At 52.7% G+C, this 26,371-nt stretch overlaps 1 protein-coding gene across 10 annotated transcripts in view; it reads left to right on the top strand.

Moving 5' to 3' along the window:
• The window catches only part of CUX1 (cut like homeobox 1), a 349,990-nt gene that overhangs the window by 269,784 nt on the left and 53,835 nt on the right, over positions 1-26,371 (top strand). For 4 of the 10 annotated variants that reach the window (XM_055562796.1, XM_055562795.1, XM_055562794.1 and 1 more), the window contains 3 exons: positions 3,032-3,090; positions 6,129-6,177; positions 6,908-7,004. In XM_055562796.1, the coding sequence (XP_055418771.1) occupies positions 3,032-3,090; positions 6,129-6,177; positions 6,908-7,004 (205 nt within the window). Of the gene's footprint in view, positions 1-3,031; positions 3,091-6,128; positions 6,178-6,907; positions 7,005-8,012; positions 8,685-9,800; positions 9,867-11,171; positions 11,274-12,695; positions 13,529-15,447; positions 15,614-16,142; positions 16,200-26,371 lie in introns of all 10 variants that reach the window. The other 6 variants (XM_055562788.1, XM_055562787.1, XM_055562789.1 and 3 more) reach the window with 3 other exon arrangements.

Below are 26,371 nucleotides of genomic sequence, written 5' to 3'. Positions count from 1 at the left end.
GTGTAAGGGACTAGAGCGTCTGCGGACTTGGTACCTCGGAGGTCCCAGAGCCAGCCCACTCTAGATGCCAAGTGACAACTGTCCCATTTAGTCCTCATGAAGCCCTGTGCCATGTGTGCCATTACCCCCATCTTATAGATGAAGAAGCCGAGGCTTAGAGAAGTTAAGCATCTTGTCCAGGGTCACCCCTGCTCAGTGGCAGAGCCAGGACCTGGCTCGGGCCTATCGGGCCCCAGCCCACCAGCGCCTCACTGCCTCTGCATTTGCTTCAGGCATCCCACCAAGGCCTGCAGTGCAGAACCCATGTGTTTTGGGGGTTTTTCTTTTCCTTTCTCTGGACAAACAGACAGATGCTCTGCAGACATATTGAGATAATTAAATAAGATGGTGTGTGGGGTGTGGAGCCAGGCCTGGGATCTGGCCCACAGTGCAATGAGCATAGCGAAGTCCAGGGGAAGACTCTCCAGTGGAGGGACAGCCTGGAGCGCCTGCTTCCATCCAGGCAGCATGCTCCGCAACCAGACTTTCCCGGCGCCCAGCAAAGAGTCTGGGGTCAAAGAACGGAGCTGAGGGCGCTCAGGCTTTTCTCCCCGAGTTGGGCCCCCACCGTGTGCCTCCCGCCCTGCTTGTCTCCATCAGGAAAGGTCCTGAGGCAGCACCAGCCCCACCAGGCCCCCATCCAGGTATCTGCTCAACCGAGGTTTGCAAGCCCTGTCCTGGGTGCTTCCTAACTACTCTGCCTCCAGATAAACAATAGAAATTTCAGTGGAAACTGCTTAGTTCTCTGTGAAAACTCATATTCAACCAAACTGATTCCAGTCCTAAAACTTTCTGATCTGGGCCGGTCCCAGGTCTGCAGAGAGCCTGGAGACATGGCCTCGGACCCCCCACCAAGATCTGGCAGCGACAGTGGTCCCGCAGCGAAGGCCCCACAGTGCCAGCATCTACCCTGGCTCCTTGTCTCCTGCCCCTTTGCTCAACCCTCAGAGGTCATTGCTGCTCCCATCTCATGGATGAGCCGATGATCAACATGCCCACAGGGCTCAGCTTGTGAATGACAGAACTGACTCCGGGTCCCCGGCCATGCCAGGTCCGAAAGCTCCATGTCCACCCTTCTTCCTATCCGTCTCCTATTCTGTGAACTCGACCACGTTTTACATGTGCCCTGCATCCAGCAGCAGTGAGTCTCATCCTCTGAAGGTGCTTTGCGTCCTGGCAGCACTGGGTAATCTTGTAATAGGAAGGGTTTCCCCGCTGTTCGACCACAGGGAGGAGAATGAAAGAATCGCTCCTTCGTGAGCAGCTTCTGAGCATCTTTTGTTGGAAAACGAGTGCCTGCTACCTCCTGTTTGATTGTGAGGAGAAACCATCATAATAGAGAAAGTTGGCCAGAGGTCTGAAAAAGGAATGAGGGCAAAGCAATTCTCCACAATGGAAAATACAAACACAAGAAACCGCCTTCAAAGACCGCAGGAAAAGATGGGCTAAATGGGGGCACGTGGGATTCAGGTGAGCATCGAAAGGCTGGTGGGCCACGTGGGAATCTTCTCCCCAAATTCTAGAATGTTCTGAGTCGGCTTTAAACTGTGATCATAGACGTGGCTGATCAAGCAGAGCCTGAAAGGTAACCGGAAGCCCTACAGGTGGGAAGGGGCTGTTGATTCAAGGATGGAAGTTGTTCACCCCGGGCTTGGAAAGACGCTAAATGGCCAGGACCCTCTGCTGGCTGAGTCTTTGTGTTTCATGTCAAGCTGTCCTATTTGCCACAAAACGCTTCTTTGGCTGGGAGAGAGGGGGATGAGGTTGCGGGTAAAGAACAAACTAGGCCAAACGCAGCTTCATAGAAGGAAGCGCCCTCTGCTCACCACTGTATGCCAAAGGCTCTTCCTGGCGAGAAGGCCCTGCAGGGCTCTGGATGAAATCAACCACGTGGGCTCACAGAGTTGAGTGGAGCACATCAGAGCATCCTCATACCCACGAAACTTACGGTCACACCCCTGGGCCTTGCCAAAGAGCCCCTGACCTCCTACCCAGTGGACCGTCTCTCCACCTAAAACCCTGGAGTCTGGGGGAAGCCATCCAGAAATGCAAATACATTTCCCCTGATACCTGATACCGACCCCAGTGACAAAGGAGCTGTGACTCTTATCAGCGGGGTCCCACCAGAGGTGTTGACAACTAACCGTCCTCATCAGCTGGCCTCACGTAGTTTGTGAAAAGCCACACGCTGCTTTTAAAATGCCAGGACAGCATTTCTTCACCCAGTTTGCTATGTTGTGGGATTTCATACAAAGCAGCTTTTTCCGTGTTCTGTTTTGCACTTTTTTTAACTTTTTCCATCTATTTTCATTGAGTTTTGTTACAACCTCATGGTTGCCGTGTGTGTGTGTGTGTGCGCGTGTGTGTGCGCACGTGCGTGCGTGTGCGTGCATGCGTGCGTGTGTGTGTGTGCGTGCGTGTGTGCGTGTGTGTGTGTGCGCGTGTGTGTGTGCGCGTGTGTGTGCGTGTGCGTGTGTGTGTGTGTGTGTGCACCCACTCAACCTCACAGTTGTCACCTTCCACTGTGCATGTCTAGGCTCCCTCAGGATGCTAGACGCTTCACAGGTGACGCAGTCAGCAAAGGGCCTTAGCCTTGGGCCTGTTGTGACCGGGTACCATAGACCAGGTGGTGTGAACAGCAGACACTTACTTCTCACAGTTCTGAGGCTGGAAGTCCAAGGTCAAGGCAGTCGCATGTTTAGTGTCTGGGGAGCTCCCTTCCCTGTTCACAGACAGCATCTTCCCACTGTGACCTCACATGGCGGAAACAGCGAGGACGCTCTCTGGGGTCTCTTTTAAGGCCCTGATTCCACCACCCCCCTCCACGACCTCATCACCTCCCCAAGGTCCCACCTCCCTAACACCATCATCACACTGGAGGTTAGCATCTCAGCTTTTGAATTTGGTGGGAGGGACACCACATTCAGTCCATGGCTAAGCCCATCAGCCTGTTTCAGACACTACCACTAATAAAATCCCTCTCTGTTTTCAGCAACTGGAAGAAAAACTCAAGGGACAGGCTGACTATGAAGAGGTGAAGAAAGAGCTAAAGTAAGTGTGGGGGTGCCAGCTCGGCCCTGCACAAGCCAGTGCTCACTGGGGACATTTGCTAAGGAAGGCCTGTGCCAGCGAGGGGACAGCCCCAGGTCCTTGACTGACCCCCAGCACTGGGCCGAGTCCTGGTGTGCCCAACATCACAGGTGTCTGTACTCAGACCTGTGCCTGAATTCTCAGGCTCTTTATAAGGCTCTGTGCATAGAAACTGTCAGCATGCACGGAATCAATATGCCTTTATGGGAAATATAAAATACGAGCTTATTTTTAGCTGCAAGTTCCCAAAACAGAAGGAGAACAGAGCAAGGTAGCCTTTTCCAGCCGAGGGCGCACACCTCCCCGGCCACACCTCTACCCGAGACGCAGCGGCTGAAAGCGTGTCCTCCTTCAGTCCTGACGCCCACGCTCTCATGCCTAGAAGTTCCCTCTCCAGGCCCGACCGCCCAGCCTGAGCCTCCTGCCATCTCAGACTCCGCTCCCCAAGCTGCCCTGGGCCCACCTGGAGCCCTCACCTCAGAGTCTCACCTGGCCTCTCCCGCCCCCACTGCCATGGCCAGGTTACCAAACACCGCAGAAAAGTGCCTGCAGGCCCGGGTCCTCTCCCCTGCCGTTGGCCAGCTCTGCTTCCCCGGGGGCCTTGCCACGCCCTCGGGCACCCTTCTGCCCCCAGCTGTGCCCTGACACCCCCTGCCAGCAGACCCCCTGGTGCCCTGCCTGATGGAGGCAACTCCTGCCTTTGCCTCGAGGTGACTCCCTCTGGTCTTGGCTCCTCCCCACTGCCCCCACCACTCCAGACTGACCCCGCCACGCTGGTCCCTTCCTTCCTTTGCCTTCCAACTCATCCATCAGCTCTTTTCTCTCTTGCTGATAGTTTTAATTTCTCCTTTTAAAATGAGCCAACACCTACTCACCATGCTGTTCTTTGGATTCTTAATTTTGTTCCCTTGAGTTCGCTGGGGGAAAAAAAAAAGCCCACTGGAAGGCGTCTTTGACCTTCTCGACCCCATGTCAGTAGCCTCCCTGGCGGGGTGACCCCAGCGGGGCGGGGCTCCCCTCACTTCTCTCCCCAAACATCCTCACCCCCATGTCGCAGACAGCCTTTGCGCATTTCCTTGAACAGCCCCTCGGCTCTCTGCACGTCCAGCTCCTCAAGCTCTGTCCCCTCCCCAACCCCATTTCCAGCTTAGGGAGGATATTTTTCACTTCTGTGCCCACCTCCCTATCCCTGTCCCTCCTCAAAAGAAATCATGTGTGCCCTCTCCTCACGTGCACCCTCTCCCAGTGTGGAATCGGAAAAGCTGACATGGAGACCTTCTCTAGGCCCCCACCCTTCCCAGTCTGAGGCCCATCCCACACGCCTTCTCCTCTGAGCTCACCTCCGTTTCCAGGAGCCAAGGCTTCTAGGCCCCTCCCTTCTGCTCTCTCCCGGCTCCACCTGCCCAGCCGCTCGCTGGTTCTCAGCCCCTCCAAGAACAGAGCCCCCCCACACTCCTGCCGGCCCTTGTGTTACCTCTGCACATGCAGCGCCCCCCTCAACAACGCAGGCGTCTCTGAGAGCCCCATTCAGGTGGCTTTTCTGTTAAAACGCATCCCTGGCTTCCCACGTCCTGGTGATGCAAGCACCCTCTGGACATTCACTGGGGTCCCTTTCTGTCCTATCTCTCCCCCATCTCCCCGAGATTCCCCCACCACCACCCCCCACCCCAGAGTCTAGAAAGCACCTTGCTCCTTTACAGCCCTTCTCAAACCCTGACAACTCGAGACAGACGCGTCTCCTGCTCGGGTTTTCTCCTGCTCGTGCTGCTAGAAGCACCTGCAGGGCTCCTGAGGCCGAGGAGTGGCTCTGACTCTGCACAGGCCAGGCACATAAGAGGCTGTCGGTAAATTTGTTGAATAAATGAAGAGACACAGTTTTTAGTACAAACTCAGACGCACTTAGTCTTTTCTTACATGATCCTAAAGAAGCTCACAGACAAGAATATAGTTGCAAACAACGTGACAGCCACTAAGAAAAGACAAGCTTGTCCAGACTGCTCGCCTCTCTCCTCGCAGCTGATGCAACACGGCCCAGGGTTCTTATTATTCTCGGTAGCTCATCGTAAAACAAAATTATGAGCTCCTCCTTGTTCCTGTTTTGTTAGTTTACATGACAGGAGCCACTATGAAGACACAACCACAAGGAAACTGAGGGCGGTCGGCTCCTTACTGAACCTCTTGGGGGCCATAGCAGAGGGGGGTCCCTGGGGCCCTGGGCACTTTTCCACATGGTGCTCCCCGGATGGCACTGCCGCAGAGCTTAAAGAAGGGCCGAGGCTAGAGTCAGGGCTGGGAGAGCGCAGGTGGCCCAGTGCCTGGGATGGAAGCTGCCCTCTTTCTTGAGCGTGAGGGGAGCACCCTGGCTCCTTGGGGCCACGTGGACCCAGAGAAAGAATGTTCACGTGTGCCTCACTCTGCAAATAGCAGTCCTGGGCACCCCAGCTCATTCAGCTCTCAGACTTGTTGAAACAGGCCATGACCACAGTGGCTTCTGTGATAAGGAGGACAAAGGAGAAATGAGCCCAGTCGCCCACACCTTTGTGGTGGCTCCTTCCCGTACCTGAGCACCAGGACAGTCCCCTGCCGCCTGTGAGCCTTCTGGTCATGGGACCTCACTCTTGGCCAAATGCTGGGGCACAGGTTTATCTTCCTGACTTCCTTGTTAGAGCTTTTTCAGCCCCTCTCAGCTTTACAAATACATTCCACTTACAGCCGTGTTATGTCTGTGTTCAACTTAACTTTAAAATTATACTCCGAACAGACCTGGTGTGATTCCATATGGAGTGATTTACATGCTGGGCAAGAAACTTTCGCTGGCCAACTGCTAGTTGAATAGTTATTCCAGAGCCGCTATCGGATGATAAGGCTGCCAGCGAAGTTGTTAAAGTTGTCAGTTCCTCAGTTCCTGGAGCACAGGGAGCATTAGCAAGACTGCCCCCACCCCGCCCCGCCCGCCGCAGGTCCGAGCAGGGGTAACGGCTCTGTCTTGGTCTCCACAGCATCCTGAAGTCCATGGAGTTTGCGCCGGCCGAGGGAGCTGGGACGCAGGTACACGGTCTTCCTTTGCTTTTTGCTTGTGCGAGCATCATGTCACTGTTTCACCATTGAGGTTGTTTCTCCTCGGGAACATTTCACCAAGTTAAACCAAATTATCTTTAAGTTAAAGGGGGCAAACAGAGAAAAATCAGTGTTTTTCAAACTGGTTAACTGAGTTCACCTGAACTTGCAATTTAACACAGGCAGGTACTGAGAAAGTGGGTACAAACACTCTCAGACTGTGTTACAGATCAGCCCCAAATGGACTGACTTAGGAATTTTTATTATCTACTGCCTCACATGGATAAGAAGCAAGATGGCAGTGGCACACGGTAACCCAGCAGCCAATTACAATCTTAAGTCATCACCTGACATCCCATTCCTGAGGCCCAGAAGGTAGCCAACTCTCGGCAGCTGGCACCAAAAACAGGTCACCTTTGCAGGTCTCTCTGACAGGTGTCAACCTGTCCCATTACTAAAGGAAGCGGAGGTCTAGATGCTCAGATCTGGGGACAGAAGAGAGAATAATTAGCTGTCTGCAAGCTGTGTGAGCCTAGAAAGAGAAAACTTCCTTCAACCGAAATGAGTTATTTCAGAAAGGAACTTGCGTGTCCTCCACATGCATGGAGCATCCTTGGGAGGCTGGAGGCGGGTCAGATCAGAGCAGGGGCCATGGGGTCTGGCAGCCTACGGAGCCAGGTGGCAGCTGGCCCCGCGGTGAGCACAGCTCTGCCCTGTCTAGGACGCATCCAGGCCCCTGGAGGTGCTGCTGCTGGAGAAGAACCGCTCGCTGCAGTCCGAGAACGCCGCACTGCGCATCTCCAACAGCGACCTGAGCGGTAGGTTGATAAGTTCTCGCGGCCGCTCGGCCCCCACTCGGGGGTCGAGGAAGAGGAAGGCGAACCGTGAGTCTGGGCTGATGCATGGCGGGCGTCACTGGGCGATGGGCGATGAGAGCCTTGACTAACGAGTGTCCGTCTTCCTCCTCGTCCTCACCGCCCCCCTCCGCCCCCACCTGGCAGAGACCATCCAGGCGCAGCCGCAGGGCGTCTGCGGAGGGCAGGCAGGGCCGTGCTGCTGGGGGCGCCCCCGCCGGCGCGCGCGCGTTCCGTGGCTTTTCTGGTCTCTTCCGAGTTGTGCGGCCTCTCCTGTGGTGTTTCCTGGGCTACTTCCAGGGCTGGGCCCTGCCCTTCCCGGCTCAGTGGAGCTTTTCTTCCTTTGTCAGGTTGTCCTTGGGAACGCCTCCCCCATCCTTAGCCTTTCTTTGCTCATCCCAAAGTGGTGGCGTCACTGACGGCTTCAGGTTTTGGCAGCTGGTAAAGCGTTTAAGAGTGTCTCGGGCTCCGATGATATTACATTCTTAAAAATGTGCGTGCCTTCGATCGAGCGGACTCGGTGCGGTACATTCGCCTCAGAGCAAGTGGTGTGAGAATCCGTTGGTCCCAAAATGTCAGTGTTTGCTGCTCCTCAGGTGGGGCCCTTTCTGGTTATAGCTCGAATGCTGGCGGCCCGCTGAGAGGCCCGCGACCTGCCGACTCTTTACTGTGTGTGGTACCGGCTCCTTGTCACGTTAGGAGTTTGAATCTCTGTCAAGGGGGAACTCTCCAGGCTGCAACGTACAAGAAAGGTGCAAACATGAAATGCATGTTGCTTGTTTCGGGGGGCCTCGTTTGGCTAATTTACAAATTCAATCGAAAAACAAACCAACACACCTCATTGGCCCTTGTTTTAAAAAAAAAAATGCACTTTTTTTTTTTCCCTTTTGTGGGGCAAACTTTGCATCTTGGTCTTGGTTTTTTTTCCCTTTGGAATCCCCCATAATGCATTATGTTTGCCCTTCCTTGTAGGGTCAGCCAGGAGAAAAGGGAAAGACCAGCCTGAGAGTCGGCGTCCTGGACCTTTGCCGGCCTCCCCTCCTTCTCAGTTGCCCCGCAACACGGGGGAGCAGGCTTCCAATACTAATGGTACACACCAGTTCTCACCAGCGGGGTTAACGCAAGACTTTTTCAGCTCATCCCTGGCAAGCCCCAGCCTGCCCCTGGCTTCTACGGGAAAATTTGCACTAAACTCTCTCCTCCAACGACAGCTAATGCAGTCCTTCTACTCCAAGGCCATGCAGGAAGCAGGAAGCACAAGCATGATTTTTTCAACAGGTCCATACAGCACAAACTCCATATCTTCCCAAAGTCCATTACAACAAAGCCCAGATGTAAATGGCATGGCCCCATCTCCCAGCCAGTCAGAAAGTGCTGGGAGCGTCTCCGAGGGCGAGGAGATAGACACTGCAGAAATCGCCCGGCAGGTGAAAGAGCAGCTGATCAAGCACAATATCGGACAGCGCATTTTCGGACACTACGTCTTAGGACTGTCTCAGGGGTCCGTGAGCGAGATCCTGGCCCGGCCCAAGCCGTGGAACAAACTGACGGTGCGCGGCAAGGAGCCGTTTCACAAGATGAAGCAGTTCCTCTCAGACGAGCAGAACATCCTGGCTCTTCGCAGCATCCAAGGCAGACAAAGAGGTGAGCGGCTCGGGGTCGGCACCCACGTGTGAGCCTGGCACGGAGCTGCGTGTGTGCACGTGTGCATGTGTGATGATACATGTGTGCCTCACATCAGGTACAGCTCACAGTCCTGCCATTTCCAGAGCTCAGGGCCCACAGGCACGAGCCCTTAGATTCGGGGGGCCCAGCCTCTGAAACTCATTCCGCACCTCACACAAGGTGGACTCGCTGTTCCAGCACCACATACTGGGTCGGAGGGAATTAACGCACGACGTCCTGATGCGTTTCATGTCCAGCAGTCCTTTCGGCCTTGGGTGCTGGCCTCGGATGGGGAGGGGCCTGTGGGTGCCACCCAGCCCTAGAGCAGCAGCAGCGGCCAGGGCGGGCCTATCGTAGCGCTGGGTCCCCACGGAGGGTGAGCCGACCACATGGGCCCCCTTCCTCCTCCCTGCACACAGGCTGGTGGCCTGTGATCAGCGCACTCCCCATGTGTTAAGTCCCATTAGTGACCTGTTCAGCATCATGAGCAAACATACCTGCCTTGAGTAAAATACATTAAAGCATTAAAACACCCTTTGTACCCCGACCCTCCGTAAAAAGATAAAAAGCCCGTCCCATCCCTAATTGCAGGAACTCCTTCCCTCTTTAACAAACAATAGGAGATCCTTCTGCCAAGTCAGCACTGATAGAGAAAGGGAACTTATCAGACAGAAATACAGACTCAGAGAAGGGAGACATTTCGAATAGTGTCCGTTTGCACAGAGGACATTGAGCCTTTTACGGCAATGTTAACTGGAATCGACTGTCTTTGGATGATTAGTGTGAGCTTTGTTCCGGGGCTGGTGGGCGATTCGCTGGGCAGCAGAGCTCCCTCCATCTGAGCCCCATGGCGCTGGTGCCGCAGGCCGCCCCCCAGTTCTGTCCAATCCCCTCTGGCAGCAGAGCCATGGCCTCTGCAAGCCGGTCAGCCAGGGAAGGGCCTCTCAGAAGTTTCTAGTGACTCCCAAGCGGCACAGGAAGCCCTGAGCCCTCTTTGTAGCAACAGGCGGCTCAGATTTCATGTCACGCAGCCCATATCGTCAGCACCACCATCCCCCTGATTGTTTTGTTCTTACCACACTTGTTTTTCAACAGAGAATCCAGGCCAGAGCCTGAACAGACTCTTTCAGGAAGTACCGAAACGAAGAAATGGGTCTGAAGGTATGTCGCAGGCAGGTGTTTTTCTTTGCAGTTAGTAACCTAGGAAGCAGCATGCCCTTAGCTGTGTATTTGGGTTCAAACTGTACAGTGTGATTCTGGCCTGGAACCTGATGGAAAAACAGAGCTAGTAAGTATAAAACAAAGCACGGGTTCAAGTTCACACGGCCCCTCCCTCCCCCCACCGTGGCCCTGCCCTCTACCCAGTCCAGGAGGGGGCGGCACCCCTAAAAATCAGCCCCAAACTGCAAATCACGCCCCCCCCCTTCACATTCAAATTACAACTCTCCCCGTGTTCTCAGAAGCAGGTGAAAGAATAACCCTTTGTTGCTCTGAAAAAAATCAGGTGACTGAGTCAGATGAGATACTGCTGCTTCCTTGACCCTTCCCCGAGCTCGGAAATCCGTCGAGGGTGCGACCGATCAGACAGGTTGTGGCCGGCTCTCTCGCCCATGGGTCCCAGCGAGCCAGCCCCCACTGCCCTCCTCGGAGCCGCAGCTTTAAGGGGGTTCTGTGCCGGTGGTTGGCTTGTTTTTAAATGGTTTGATGTGGCAGTTCATATTTAGTAAAGGTATCAACCAGTTAAAACATGTGGACAGCTTCCGGGAAGCATCGAGGCCAGCCCCCAGGCCATAGTAGCTGCAGTGCATCTGGACACGTGGCTGCTCACCATGTGACCAGAAGACGGGATTCTTGTCCTTTAGAAATGTCCTCTCCTTGTTCAAGTGATAAGAGACCCGAAATTTTTAACTTAAGCCTCTTCCCTTTGTACATCCAAATGATGGTGGGAGGATCAGCCTCAACCCCTTGCCCCTTCTGCCCATTTTTCCTCTCTGGCCTCAAGGACATGTACAGGGAGGGCCTTGAACATATCCCAAGCCAAAGCAGCTGCTGGAGTTGCTTTTAAATGACTCACACACAAAAAAAAAAAAGCCCTGCCCTTTAATCCTTCATTTATATATATTTTTATACACACACACACACACACACACTGAATTAAATGATTTGCTGTCCCTGGTCCCAACCCACGGGTGATATCCAGCTTGGATAGTGTCAGAGCTGGTCCCACTGGCCAAACACTGTTTGACACCAGGTGGAGTCAGCAGGAAGCCCTTCCTGCCCAGGGTCGCCGTACCTGCTGTGAAGTCACCCGCACAGCAGGTACAGGTAAGCAGGAGGCCAGCCTGCCTCCTTGTCGTCGCCGGCCTCAACTCACCGGCAGCTATTTTTCAGAATGCCATCTTTGTGCAGCACTACATTTTGTTCCAGGTGTGGGTTTGATGTCATCTGTGTGGCTTCTCCCTGCAGGTAACATCACCACCCGGATCCGAGCCTCCGAGACCGGGTCTGACGAAGCCATCAAGTCCATCTTGGAACAAGCCAAGAGGGAGCTGCAAGTCCAGAAAACCGGTACGGAGTCCAGGACTTCCACCACTGCCTTCCACGCTTACATCGTGAGCGTTCTGTTCGGCAGTAATTAACTTTGTTTAAAAAGAAATAGAATGTGTGTTTTCAAGCCTTTAGTACAGGGGGGGAGCAGGTCTGTGTGACATGTGTTTTGCTAATACTTACCATTCTAGATCATTCCTTACCCCTAGCCTAGAATATCCATGACTTAAATGAACAAGTAATCTGTATCAGATTCCCTTTCTTAAATACAACACAGGAATCTGTTATTTGGTATACATTTGACCACATACTAGTGAAAAATAAACTCTTAACAACTGCTTTACAGAACAAATATTAGCAGGAAGGAGCAGGAAGTGTTAAAGGACGGGTGTCCCCACCTCTGTAGTCAGTCAGCCCTGGGAATCGGCCCTCAGAGATCCCTGCGAGCCGCCTTGTCTAAGAGGAGGGAACACCAACATTTCAGCTTTTCTCCGGGTGAGCAATGATTGAGAGGCACACCAGGCTGTGGATTCAGCTCAGAGCTTCTGCTAGAGGGGAAACTGAGCACCCGAGTTCTCCTCCTGAGGTTCAGCACAGACACGCACCTGCCCTGTGCCCCTGAAGCCCCTGCTCTGCCCAGTCCTGCCGGCAGGGACCATGGCATGAGGCCCCACCAGGCCTGGCAGCAGGCAGCGTGACACCGAGTGCCCACCAGCCCCCTGGCCACGCTCCTGGGTTCCTGAGCTAGGGCCAGCCCACTGGCCCCCCTACCCCGGCCCTCTGCTTCCCCTTCCCCTTGGTGGCCACCCCAGAGTCACCCACCCAGAAGGTAATCTGAGCTAACAGAACCAGTGGAATTGGAATATAGCACACGAGAATGTTAAGTTTAAAGTCATCCAGGGGACTTCCGTGGCGGTCCAGTAAGTGGGACTTTGCCTTCCAATGCAGGGGGTACCGGATCAATCCCTGGTCGGGGAACTAAGATCGCATACACCTCATGGCCAAAATACCAAAACATAAAGCAGAAATAATATTGTAACAAATTCAAAAAAGACACACAATAATAGCCCACATCAAATAATAATAATAATAAATCAAATAAATAAATAAAGTCATCTGGGAAAGAGGCCAGGATGGTGTGTCTCAGAGCGTTTGCACACGTTACATCCTCTGCCCCACCCCCACCCCCCATCGCACTCCTGATCGTAACTCCGTTCAGTCGGTGGGGCCACGGAGCAGTAGCTTTAGCCCTTCATCGCTAAATGGTTACATGAACGGTTCACATTTCACGAGGCGGGAAATGCTCAGATCACAGCGCAGTGAGGTTGTCCCGAGTAACCTGCAATCCATGGCAGGTTAACTGAGAAGGACGTGGGTGGGAAAGCCCGTCCCCACTGGGAGGTGCGCTGTCGCCGCTGTCTCACCAGCACGTTTGCTCCGCAGCAGAGCCGGCCCAGCCTTCCTCGGCATCCAGTGGCGGGAGCGCAGACGACGCCATCCGCTCCATCCTGCAGCAGGCCCGCCGGGAGATGGAGGCCCAGCAGGCCGCCCTCGAGCCTGCCTTAAAGCCCGCGCCGCCATCCCAGACAGACATCGCCCTCCTGACCCCCAAGCTGATACCCGCCTCGCCCATGTCGTCGGTGTCCAGTTACTCCCCTTTAGCCGTCTCCCTGAAGAAGCCCCCCTCGGCTCCCGACGCCAGCGCCCCTGCCCTGCCCAACCCGCCAGCCCTGAAGAAGGAGTCCCAGGATGCTCCCGGGCCGGACCTCCCAGGGGCGGCCGACCCCGCCGCACAGGGGGTCTTGAGACACGTGAAGAGTGAGCTCGGCCGCGGCACCGTGTGGAAGGATCACTGGTGGAGCGCCGTCCAGCCCGAGAGGAAGAGCAGCGCTCCGCCCGAAGACCCCAAGGCCGAAGACGCCAGCAGCAGCAAAGAAAAAGGCAGCGGCGGGCAGGCGCGGGCGGAGCGCAGCCAGCTCCAGGGCCCCTCCTCCTCCGAGTACTGGAAGGACTGGCCCAGCGCAGAGTCGCCCTACTCCCAGAGCTCAGAGCTGAGCCTGACCGGAGCCAGCCGCAGCGAGACGCCCCAGAACAGCCCACTGCCCTCCTCGCCCATTGTGCCCCTGTCGAAGCCCACCAAGCCCTCAGTCCCGCCACTGACCCCCGAGCAGTACGAGATCTACATGTACCAGGAGGTGGACACCATCGAGCTCACCCGGCAGGTGAAGGAGAAGCTGGCCAAGAACGGCATCTGTCAGAGGATCTTCGGGGAGAAGGTACGAGGTGGGGGTTCCATTCGGGGGCCTGGGTCTTCCCATTTCCTTTCACTGATGAGGACCGGGGAGCGGGGATCTGTCTGGAGGATGTGGCCATCACCCACTTAATTAACCAAAGAGAACCATGGCTCATCTACTCCCAAACTTGCAGGGAGACTGGCCAGTGAACGCTCCATTTGCTGCAGCCCCGCTGGAGGCCAGGTTCCCGGCAAGGCCCTCTCACCCTCTGCAGCCATTTAGACCTCTCATCATATATGAGGGGGTGGCAGTCACCATTTGGCAGATGAGGAAACCGAGGCTCAGGGAAGTTGACCACGTGCCCCAAGCTAGCAGATGACTAAGTCAAGCCCTGTCCCTGTGGCCGAGCGGAGCCCAGAGGCACCACCTCTGTAGGCTGTTTTGGCCAAAAAGGATCTGATCACAGAGAGAGATGACCAGCCCACAGAGAGCCAAAGGCACTTGGTAGAGACAGCAGTCAGAAGATGCTAGGGTGTTGTCCGGCCAGAGGGGCAAAGCAACTTGCCCAGGGATGCACAGCTAGAGGTGGCATGGGCAGAGCCGTGCAGGGCCCAGGCTGTGCCCAGGACCAGCCCTGAAGGCCCTCATTTTCTCATCGTCCTTCTTGGCTCATGAAAAGCCCAGTCTGTGGATGAGCTCCCAGACACTTTCTGTTCTCGGTGCTTCCTGGTCACTAAGATTCTGGTTAATGGGGATTTACCAGGCCTGCAAAATGTAAGATAAATATAATACTCCAGGATAGTCTTAGATTAAATAACGACTGGCTAAGCAGAATGAGAAGCACTCCAGTCCCATAAAAGACAGTCTTCCTGAGGGGCACAGGGCTGGGTCAGCCGTGGCCTCCGAGAGGCCCGTGGCGGCCTCCTCCACCACCTTCCCAGGTCCTGCCTTGAGTTCAGTGTTTGCAATATACCATGTCATGCATCCTTGCGATACAGTTGTGAACTCTTCATCACAATCTTGCAAAAGGTGATGGGGTGAATAGGAATGAGGATGAGAATTTAAAGTCCCTTGAAATTTCTAGTTCAGTGTTGTAAAAATATCATTTGAGAACATTTAAATAGACATTTGTGCTCATGCCTTAAATTTAGCAGAGACTTAATAGCATTGAACTTGTTTGGCCCATGAGTGCAGTTTATTCTGGAACTTGAGAACTTTTCAAAGAGTGATCGGATGCAGCCCCTAAATATCTCTGGGCTGCATCTGTGTCCTGTGGGGGGTGTTTGTGCCCATACATATGTATGGCCATATGTGAGCATAAGAAAAGTCGGGTATGTACGTGCAACTTGTCGACCGTCGGCACTGAGCTCCACTCCCAGGCTGGCTCCTCTGTCGCCACCAGCTCACCTCTGGGCCCCTACTGTGGAGCGATGTGATCAGAAAGAGCCGACCTTTCTAAATGCCAGGCTGGCCCGGCGTCAGCACAGGAGACAGACGTCCGAGTCCCGCCAGCATCCGTTGCTCCTGGTTTATCTGAAGGGGTCCTTGGCCCCCAACACCCTGGCCTTTCCTGGCGCCACCAGGCAAAGAGCAGCGTGGTTTCAGTGCTTCCTCCTCGGGTTGTCAGGGCGACAACCCTGCAGGCTTGGCAGGATCAAGACGCTGGGGGGAGGGGGGCCCCTCCCCTCCATTTGCCCACCCCTCTCCCTAGGAGCTGAAAGCAGGGACCATGACTGTGGCTCCCTGTGCCAGGGCGTCAGCCCACCCATGACCTTGAAAAGCTTAGCCACCCCCCAACCCAGGCTGTCGCCACCCCCCAGGGGCCAGTTCTGTGCTCCGCCTGGGAGCGCTCCAGTGCCGTCCTGCCTGGCCACGCCACCACACGGTCGTGCGTGTAACACTGAGGCCTCACACCAGACCCAGGCGCTGACACCACCACGTGTCCTTGGTTGCCGTTCCAGGTGCTAGGCCTGTCACAGGGCAGTGTCAGTGACATGCTGTCCCGGCCGAAGCCATGGAGCAAGCTGACCCAGAAAGGACGAGAACCCTTCATACGGATGCAGCTCTGGCTGAACGGCGAGCTGGGCCAGGGCGTCCTGCCCGTCCAAGGGCAGCAGCAAGGGCCAGGTAGGGGCGGCCCCACCCCCAGGCTGCTGTGGGGAGCGGGGAGGGGCGTCCACATGCGGCGGGGCTGAGACGCCTCTTTCCTCCACAACCTGTTGCCATGGGACTGACTCAGTTTTTAGGAAAGAGAAGATTGTGCCTAGCTAATTTTATAAGCAGCAGAAAATGAGTTACCAATTAAGAAAATGCTGTTTATATATAAATATAGGTAAAAGTCAAGTAGCTAAATCAGGGAATCGGGAAAGGAAATCAGCCAAAGGCACAGAATGAAGGCTCTCACGAGTGGCTGCTTCCGCCTGCCCCCCAGTTGGGGGCCAGCTTGCCACCAACAGCACTTGGCCTGTCCACGCGGGTCCCTCCTGCTCTGCGCTCTGCACCCCTGTCAAGTCTGCCCCCTCCCGTAAGGAGTAAGGACCCTCCCTTGTGCCTTTGGGCCCTTATGCTGTCCCCCCTCAGCTGTGCTCAGGGTATTAAGAAACTTTAACCCCCGAGTTTGCTTCCTCATGTAACTGTCCCCCTTTCTCTCCTTTAGTCTTGCACTCCGTGACATCACTACAAGACCCCCTGCAGCAGGGCTGCGTGAGCTCAGGTAATTAGCCACAGTTGGGGTTTGGATGATATATTTCCCTGCCTTTTGGTCTGTACTGGGGGGACTTGAAGGGTCGCTTGTCCTGGATCCAGTGAGCTGAAAACATGGTATCCTGTTGGCAAACTGGGTTCTTCGAGGTCATAGTTTCTAGTGGAGAAGCAGAGGGTTGACAGCCGAGTGCAGGTCCCTCCCACATCTTCTTACTTCTTGCTGTGTTCTTTCATCAGTCTGTCGTGTGAAGCCTTGCCTTTGGGGCTGGGGTGCGAGTCAGAGACGGATTCTGTGCTCAGGGGGCTTCCAGCCTTATAACAGGATATAGGGGACAAAGAATGGGCATTGCAGTTCCGGGCGTGATGCTCAGGAGAGTGGCATTGAGGTTGAGGTCCAGCCTGGGAGCAGGTGGTGGAGAGCCTGGAGCACCAGCCAAGGGGCTGGGGCTGCTTCTGACCGGCATCAGAGAGCCTCGAGACCTGGTCTCTGAGCTCACATCACCGCCTTCCAGACTCCTGAACATGGCAGCCCCGGGCTGGCCCGCACACCGGGCTCCTGACCCCACGCGTTCCTGGCCTTCCTGGGCGTACACTTGTGCCAGCCTCTTCCCACCCAGCTCTCGGGAACAGCCAGTGTCATGAGCTGTTCCTCTTTCTTCCTTTCTTTATCTTTCTAAACATGTTGATTAGTCTCCATATCCCATTGATTCATTGAAAACACAAACAAAGCTAAGTGAGGAGCATGGAACCCGCCAGCCTGTTGGAAGTTTTACGAGGAAAAACACGTGTCATGAGGGGAACAGCTGGGCCGCAGCGGCCAATACCACTTCAAAATTCCAAACCCACGCACAGATGCAGCCAGAGTACACTGGGTTGCAGCTCAGTTCCCCACCAACATTTTCTTCTGTTTGGGGTGTTCCATCTTGAGGGGTGGAAGGCTGTGTCTAACCCAGGCTTTTGGCTTCCTTCGCTGCACCTCTGAAAGGAGCGGTTGGCCCTCTGAGAAGGACCAGGTGTACTTCCTCCTCCCTGCCTTTCTGGGTTGGCCAATCTAATTAGCAAGTGCTGGAGACCTTAACACAGCCCTGGCTCAAATTCAAGACACATTAGGGAAATAATGGACACAGTTGTTTGTGCTAAGAGTTTGCCGGACGTTTGCATGGAAAATTAGCCCTGCCTCTTGCTTGAACAGAAAGCCGGCCTCCTGTTAAACTCTGCAAGTATTTGCTGCCCCATCAGAGTCAGGACCCAACTTGGCAGAATGTGACAGTTTTTAGATCAAACTCCCTTGTTCCTAAATAAAACAAGAAATCGCCTACAGTTCCAGGTCGGTTATGATCGATGCCAAAACCTTCTCTGTGTCTGAACAAATTCTTCAAGAGTGGCTTTTTACTTTTTATTGTTATAGCAAGCCCTCGCTACTGTGCTGGAACATTCAGATGACAGTCCCATTTCCAACATGGGAAAAACTCACAGGGCTCCTCAGAGGGACATAAATGATATTTGTAAGAGATCAAATTACTTTATAAAATAAAGTGATTTACACTCTTAGGGAGTCTGCAGATTGAAGGAGGGAGGAAGGGAGGAGGAGGCAGTGAGCCCCTGGGTAAAAGTGAGCGCTGTAGAACTTTCCCCTGGTTCCTGTGAAGAGGCGGCAGGCAGGCCTCTCCCTGTTGTCATCTGAGCAAGGTGGGCTTCTGCAAGGTGCTCAGTCGTGTCCGACTCTTTGTGACCCCTTGAACTGTAGTTCGCCAGACTCCTCTGTCCATAGGATTCTCCAGGCAAGAATACTGGAGTGTGGGTTGCCATTTCCTTCTCCGAGCAAGATGGGAGGTAGACTGTGCTCTGTAGACTCGACACACCTGCTGTGAGTCAGCAACTGGGAAGCCATCGGTAGAAATAATAATTATGGTGATTGTGGGGAAAAGTGGAAAAATGTTTCTGATATTCTAGGAAAATATAAAATTTTTTTAATATCACGATGGTGGCCAAGCAAAAATGCTTCTCTGGATCAGGAAAGACTAGAAAGTGCTTGTCAAAATGAAAAGAAAGATAACCAATATGACAAGATTAGGGTGGCAGTTTTCCTTGTTTAAAATTTCTTTACTGTCAGCCTTACCCTTTTGGGAGTGTTTCTAAAAATTAAAGTAGCTGTGCTTTTCAGGATGTGGAATTTAGATTTGAAAAACAGAATTCTCATAATGATGAGTGTTGACAAATCGTTGGGATGAATGGCTATTCAGTTCAGTTCAGTCGCTCAGTCGTGTCTGACTCTTTGCAACCCCATGGATGCCAGGCTTCCCTGTCCATCAACCAACTCCCGGAGATTGCTCAAACTCATGTCCATCAAGTCAGTGATGCCATCCAACCATCTCATCCTCTGTCATCCCCTTCTCCTCCCACCTTCAATCTTTCCCAGCATCAGGGTCTTTTCCAATGAGTCAGTTCTTCGAATCAGATGGCCAAAGTATTGGAGCTTCAGCATCAGTCCTTCCAATGAATATTCAGGACTGATTTCCTTTAGGATTGACTGCTTTGATCTCCTTGCTGTTCGGGACTCCAGGATCTTTTACAGCTTAAAAAAACCAGTGTCTCAGAGAAAGCTTTCAGCATGCTCCCACAAAGGCAGGGGAGTAATGCCTCTAGCCTAGGGTTTCTCCAGGGTTCTGATTCCCTGCTCTCACCATGGCTACCACAGAATCCTTCCAAAGAGGCCCCCAGACCCAGAAAGATGCTCTGTCCTCGGTGGTGGCTTCATGAGGCCTCTGCCTGAGCCAGCTCAGCGTGGTGGCAGCAGGTGGCCGCAGGAAGGTAATTCTACCCTTGGGTTAGTTTGTTTCTGAATGTTGGTGAGAAACAATCAGTGTCTGAGAATCCAGGCTGCCAAACTGGCCTGGCCACTGGTTTAGCCTCCCAGGTGTGGAAGGACTTTGGAAGACCTGCCTTCCGTCCATAGCCTCGTTCTGAGCAGAGATCATGCGGATCTAATGCATGGCTCTGTGCTTAGTTACCATGGCGATGAGGTGCCCCAGGAGCAGAGGGCCTCACTCATCTCCACAGCGAACTGCCAACATAGGAATCGGTTTTCTGCACTAAGAATTCCTGTCTGTCTCTTTCCACCCAGCCCCGTTACCCTCAGCATCTCCGTTTTTCTTAACGATTCTGTCGAACTTGCTGATCAGTTCTATGATAAAAGGAGAGAAAAACTCAAGTTTCTGGTGCATCATCACTTTTCCTCTTGGCAGTTGTAATCATTTCTAAATGTCCCTTTGATGATTCAAGCATCAGGATGATGGCCTCAGACATTGGGGAAAGTTGATGCCATTTTCAGTGAGTGACCTCTGCTTATGTTGAAGAGTAAGGAGAACAGAAAGTTCCGTGTTGATCATATGAGTAGCTTAAAGAGCAAAAATGGTTTTTAAAGGACCAGACTTCAGATCAGTTACCTGATCCTTTATTTCCCAGTAGTCTAGTTTTCTACACATTTTTTTTAATAGGTATTTGTTTATTTGGCTGTGCCAGGCCTCAGTTGCAGAACTCAGAATCTACATTGCGGCATGTGGGATCTTAGTTCCCCGACCAAGGATCGAACCTGGCCCCCTGCATTGGGAGCACAGAGTCTTAACCTTTGGACCACCAGGAGAGCCCCTCAACACACAATTTTTGGGTTGGCTTCTTTCAAAGGTCCCAGTGTTGGGTTGTCTTTGATCTAATATGGCAAACCTATTTAAAGGCAGAGGTGCAGGTGGTCCTTGGGGAATGGTCCTCCGTGTCTCCCTTTTGTTTTTCTCCAATCTCAGCTATCATCCATCGGCTGCCCTTGCCCTGCTTAGCAATAGCAATGCTCAAGGGAACCAAAGGGAACCCTCAGAGAAGGAGAAGGGAGGGGCCGAGGGAGACTTGTCTTCTCTGAGCGTGGCCTGCAGTCATTGCTTATCAGTTAGCAGGGTGTTTTTTTAAAGGAGGAAAACCTGGAGCAGTGATGGAGGTGTGCCTGTGTACATATGTGTAGGCAGGTGTATAGGTACATAGTTAGATACGACTCCAATTGCATTTTTTCTTTAAAGCTCATTTCATATTCATGGTTCCTTGGTGTGATTAATCTTTTTGCCCCAAGGGAAAGGAAACAGGAGACAGCTCTTAAGAGGGGAGAAAGGAAGGGGAACAGATTTCCCTGGATGCAACTCAGTCTATCATCACCTTACAGAGAACTGATAGGGAGGACTCACCCACGCGCTCAGCTTTATAACTTTTCTTTTTTTTTTTTTTTTTTTTCAATTTTTATTGGAGTACAGTTGCTTTACAATGTTTTATTAGTTTCTTCTGAACAGCAAAGTGAATTAGTCACACATATACGTATATCCTCTCTTTTTTTGGATTTCCTTCCCGTTTATGTCACCACGGGGCATTGAGTAGAGTTCCCTGTACTATAGAGTAGGTTCTGTTTTAAACATAGTACTGTATATGTTGTTGTTGTTCCGTCGCCAAGTCGTGCCTGACTCTTTGCAATCCCATGGACTGCATGCAGCATGCCAGGCTTCACTGTCCTTTACCATCTACCGGAGTTTGTTCAAGTTCATGTCCATTGAGTCGGTGATGCCATCTAACCACCTCATCCTCTGCCGCCCTCTTCTCCTTTTGCCTTCAGTCTTTCCCAGCATTAGGGTCTGTCATCTGTGTATATGTCAAACTAAATGTCCCTTGACAGAGGAATGGACATACACACGTACACGCACAAGCATGCATGTGTGCACACAATGGAATATTACTCAGCCACGAAAAGGAACAAACTTGTACCATTTGCAGAGACGTGGGTGGACCTAGAGGCTGCCATACAGAGTGAAGTGAGTCAGAGCGAGAAACATAAATATCATGTATTAACGCATATATGTGCAGACTTTAAAAAATGGTACAGATGATTCTATTTGCAAAGCAGAAATAGAGACACAGAGATAGAGAACAACTGTATCAGCTTTTGTAACTTGTTACTCTGGGAGCCCTTCCTGACTGCAGCTCACAAGCTTCCACACCCTCTTCCGATGGATTATTGCGAGCTGCACAAGGAATGGCTCAGTCTCCTCTGATTAATTATAAAACACCCAGCTTTTCCCCAGCGTGTCGGGTAGGAACTACAGGTTCCAAGTCTCCGCCCGTGGAGAATTCCATGGCTCCACGTCGCTCTTCTCACTCGGCAGAGCACCAGTTGCCTCTTGAGAAGACAGCAGCTGCATCCGTCTCTTAACGTGGGTGGTCTCATGCACGCCCCTCCCTGACGTGAGGCCACAGGGCTCCGTGCTGCATATGGCCCTACACAGACATGGCCCCCCATTAGGGACAGGCCAGCCTTCCTTTTTAATACACATAATGCCTTTTATTCAGTAACCATGACGTGGCCAGGAGAACATGTCCACAGTTTTAGTGCCTTTGATTTAGCAATAAGATCCTGCTGAAGCTTCCTCAAATAAGCCATTAGTTCCTCAATTTTAATGATTAAGTCAGGGTGGGGCATTTGAATAGCTCATTAATAAAAAAAGGAATGGCTCGTTGTACCCACAGAAAATTCCATGGCACCATCTAAGGCAGGCAGAGCTCTTCGTTCAGTACCATCGACTAGATCTGATTTGATTCTTTTTTCTTTTATGGAAATAGATCACTCGTAGTAACTGTTGGTACTGTCTGAAAAGAACTATTCTAACCCTCATTTGTTTTGAGTAGCTGAAAAGGTTTGTATATCCATAACTGATTTATACATGGCCCTAGACCACAAATCAAAAACAAGAGAGAATTTTAAAAAGCCACATGTGAGCTGGAAAATGCCCCTCCCTCAGCAGGTGGCCGCTGCTCATCGTTAGTTCGGGGTTCAGCCTCTGCCTTCACTCACCCGCCGTGGACATGGTGGCCAGAACCAAGTGCTCGTCCATTTCTTGGTTGTGCCCTGCATGAGGGTGTTTTAATATGACCAGGAGTGCCATGATAAAGGAATTCTCTAGCTAAGATCAGAAAAGACAGGTTCCTGCAGTCAGACACAGCCTACCTTACTGTCTTCTGTTGTCTGGTACATGTGGGCACAGGCCTGCCGGGAGGAGGCCCTTGGTGCTAAGGGAGCCCCAAGGAGGGGGCTGAGCTATGAAGGGGTCAGAGAGGAGACCATTCCAGGCCGAGAGCTCTGCAAATACAAAGGTTCACTGATGGGCTAGGGCATGGGGGAGAACCTTTGGGGGAAAAAAAGGGAAAATACTCGAAATCCCTTCTTGTGGCTCTGGTAAAGAATCCTCCTGCAACGTGGGAGACCTGGGTTCGATCCCTGGGTTGGGGAGATCCCCTGGAGAAGGGAAAGGCTACCCACTCCAGTTTCTGGCCCGGATAGTCCATGGGGTCACAAAGAGTCGGACATGACTGAACAAATTCGACTTTCGCTTTCTGCTTCAGAGACGTTTTTTCTCTTAAAATAACAGAAGGAAAGTGGATTACGGAAGAATTTTGTCTTTTCTTTACGTGCAATGCTGTTGCTGCCGCCACCTGAAGGCTCATATGATAAGAACCCGCCCGAGTGTGACAGCAGGACAGGAGAGGGGCTCCTTGCTCCTGACGTGACCTCGGTGACCTGTGTCCGTAGCGGCATTGGGATTCTCAGCCTGCTGCACCTTCCCCCTGTGGGCTTCCAGAGCGTGGAGAGGCAGGCTGAGACTCAGGACACTCATGAGTGGCCTTGGGGGCAGGCGAGGCTGTAGCTGGGAGGCCACCTGGCCTGCAGGCCACAGGGGAAGAGCTGCTCACAAGCTCCCCGGAAGCATCACCCACTTCCCCGTGTCACCTCGGTGCCTGTGCTGCTCTTTGCTCACCTAGCCGTTCTGAGCGTCTGTGGGGTTCTTGGTGGCTCCTGGCCACATGATCCTGAAACAGCCTCCCTGCAGCATTAACCAGGAAGGCAGAGGGCACTCGAGGGTGGGACAAGCCAAGCCTGGCCTCATCTGCCCTCCTCCCCTAGGGCATGCCACACCTGCAGGCCCCACACAGGCCTCCCTGGGGAGGCAGCCACCAAGCGAGACAGCCCAGTCCATGTTGCGTCTCAAAGCAGCAAATGTTGTCCTCAGGATCCCCAGGAAAGGCTGCTCCAGCACACATCAGCCCCCAAGGGTCTCTCTTCTCCCCCGAGTGGGATTCACCACTGTGTCTCCATAAAAAGAGGATAGAATCAGAGAGATTCTGTTGTTGTTCAGTCATTCCAGTCGTATCTGACTCTTTGTGATCCCACGGACTGCAGCACACCAGGCTTCCCCCCTTCACCATCTCCCTGAGCTTGCTCAAACTCACATCCACTAAGTCAGTGATGCCATCCTACCATCTCATCCTCTGAGTAGCCCAGAGTTAGAGATTTGACTTCTTTTTAATTTTTATTTATTCATTTTTATTTTTGGCCGTGCTGGGTCTTTGCTGTGCAGGCTTTTCTCTAGTTGCAGCGAGTGGGGCCTACTTTCTAGCTGCACTATGCGGGCTTCTCATCGCCATGGCTTCTCTAGTTGCCAAGTATAGGCTCTAGGGTGTGTGGGCTTCAGTACTTGCCGCTCCCAGGCTCTAGGACAGGCTCAATAATTGTGGCAAACGGGCTTAGTTCCCCCAAGGCATGTGGGATCTTCCTGGATTAGGGATGGAACCTGTGTCTCCTGCATTGGTAGCCGGATTCTTTCCCACTGAGCCACCAGGGAAGCCCTTGACTTTTTATTTATAGTTTATGGGGTTTTTTTTTTTTCAATAAGTAAAATGCATCATGGCTACAAAATGCAGGATTTAGAAGAGCTTACACCCATTTTAAAAAATAAGTCACCCTCCCACCCTCCTCCTCAAGCCCCCGGGCGCTCTCCCCAAAGGCACTTCTGCTGGTTTCCTGCAGAGAGCCTGTGTATCTAGATGTTTGCTGCACATAAACGGGCGCACACAGGACTCAAGGTGTGCCTTGCTTTTCTCACCTGGCAATAGATTGTAGCGACTCCCCCAGGCCAGCACATAAAGAATTTCCTCCTCTTTTCCCTGATATAGTTAATTCCTATATCTGACCATACCATACCTTATTTAACCAATCACCAGTGGGAAATACTTAGATGGATTTTTAACAGCAGAAGCTAAAACACGATCCTTCAGTGAGCAGCCTTAAGCATGTGTGAGCTGCAAATGGACACAGTGGGCTCAGAGCCGACTGCCGAGGGCTCATCTTGTCTTGGCCTCTGAGCAGCTGTGTGGCCTTGGGCACGTAACTCTACCTCTCTGTGTCTCAGCCTCTCTGTGTCTCAGGTTTCTTTAAAATAGGAAACGTACCTATCTCCTAGACCATAAGGAGTTTTAAATCCGTGTTTAAAAGCCTCCAGAGCAGCAGCTGGCCCTGAGGAAGTGCTAGTTGAGTGCCTGCTTTCCTACTGCTGCCCTTGAAACCACTGCCATTAGGTCATTTCACATGCATTAGGATAGCAAGGATAGCTATAAAATCACGCATGTGCGCACCTGCAATGTCAGGTTCCTGGCCTGAAAATAGGAAACAGACCCAGCACTCACTTCTTGGGTGGAGACTCAAGTGGGAGCATTGCTGGGCAGTAGCTAGCACAGAGGGTCAGCCAAGGGAGGACCTGCACGCAGCTCTCCAGCATCCTGGCCTCCGTGAAATGTTGACCATCCATCTGCCATTCCATGAGGTTGACCCAAAATCTTGAGCTTCAAGAGTTAAGGACTGCAGGTCATTGCTCAGGCCATCAGAGACAAACTCAGAGCCAGGCCATCTTATCTGGATACACTCATCTGGGTGACTGTGGGCACAGGTGGCAGCCCTATCTCATTCGGCCTGGACCCTCGGCGCTGGCAGGCGCTAACTCCCCGTTAGGAGGAGGCCCCAGCAAGCCCTGGACACAGGCCTCTGGGCGCATCTCTGTTCTCTTCCCCTTAGACTTTCTTTGGAGAATGGAATTTACAGTACACTGGGCATTCAGTGCAAGAGGCAAAAGTAGGTCACAAGAGCAAATGAGGACTTCTGGTTTCAGTTTTGGTTCCAGAGAAGGAAGAAGAAGCTTAAATGTTTAAAAACCCTCAGGTAATTTTTTTAAAGGTGGTAAGACTACAGTGAAGAAACTCATATGTTTGCATCTTTGATGTGCCAAGGGCAGTGCTGATACCTTTAATCCCTAATCAGGGAGCAGAAATGATCCCGCCCCCCACCCCCCCGTCTTTCAGATGCTCAGAGTGAGAAGCAGTTTGCCCCCATCAAGGAGGAGGTCAAAGAAGCACAAGCACTCTGAGGCCAGAGTCTTGCTGCCATGGGGGTGCCCAAGGACTCGGTCCCCCATGACAGGTGAAGGGTTGGTCCCTGAAATGACACTCAGGGAAGTCAAGGCCACGTTCAAAACAAAGAACAAAACTGGGCTCAAATGATAAATGGGCAGATACTTAAAAATCAGATCCAAGATGAACAATTAACAGAAAGTCACATGCCTCAGTTAGTACCTAGGGCATCCCCTCGTGTTTCAGGCTGGGAGCTGGGCATAAAGGAGGGGAACCCAGCACCAAGTCAGTGGCAGAGTCAGAGCCAAGTTCATGAAGCTCTGCAACAGAAAGGGTGCAACCCATCTGACCTGTGATGCGGGTCCATGCCAATTTCAAGCCCCTTCCAGGCTAGATCTTAGGAAGACCCACATGGTGGCCCAGGTTCTTTCCTGAACAAGGACAGCTTCATGCCCTCTTCCTGCCAGTGGCCTTCCGCCAGCCCAGGACCCTCAATCTTGCCACTTGCAGACTGGCCTCTGGGCCACAGCCACACTCAGGAGCGAGAAGGGGGTCCCCGGGAGAACGCAGTGAGCCAGGCAGCTTCCGTCATCGGCTTCATCTCGATTTCGTGTCTTCCTCTTCCCTTCAGAACTGGATTCCTAAATATAGCCCGAGTCTGAATTGGCAGATGTTGGGTTTGTCCTTTACAAGAGGGCCAAAATTAGCTTGTCATTTGGCACCTAAATAAAGCAGCCAAACTGCCTTTGTACCAGCTTTGCAACAAGGAGGGACTGGAGTTGCCGCATTTTATTTGATAAGGAGACTTTTCTGGAAAGCCGGAGCGTCACCTCTGACGCCAAGAGGCTGAGTCTGGAGGGACATGCCTTCCTCCAACTGGACCCTCTCACCCATGAATTACAGTCAGTTCGTTCCACA

Source organism: Bubalus kerabau, chromosome 23, assembly GCF_029407905.1.
Source record: "Bubalus kerabau isolate K-KA32 ecotype Philippines breed swamp buffalo chromosome 23, PCC_UOA_SB_1v2, whole genome shotgun sequence".
In the NCBI taxonomy this organism is placed as follows: Eukaryota; Metazoa; Chordata; class Mammalia; order Artiodactyla; family Bovidae; genus Bubalus; species Bubalus kerabau.
This window is presented reverse-complemented; position numbering and strand designations above follow the sequence as displayed.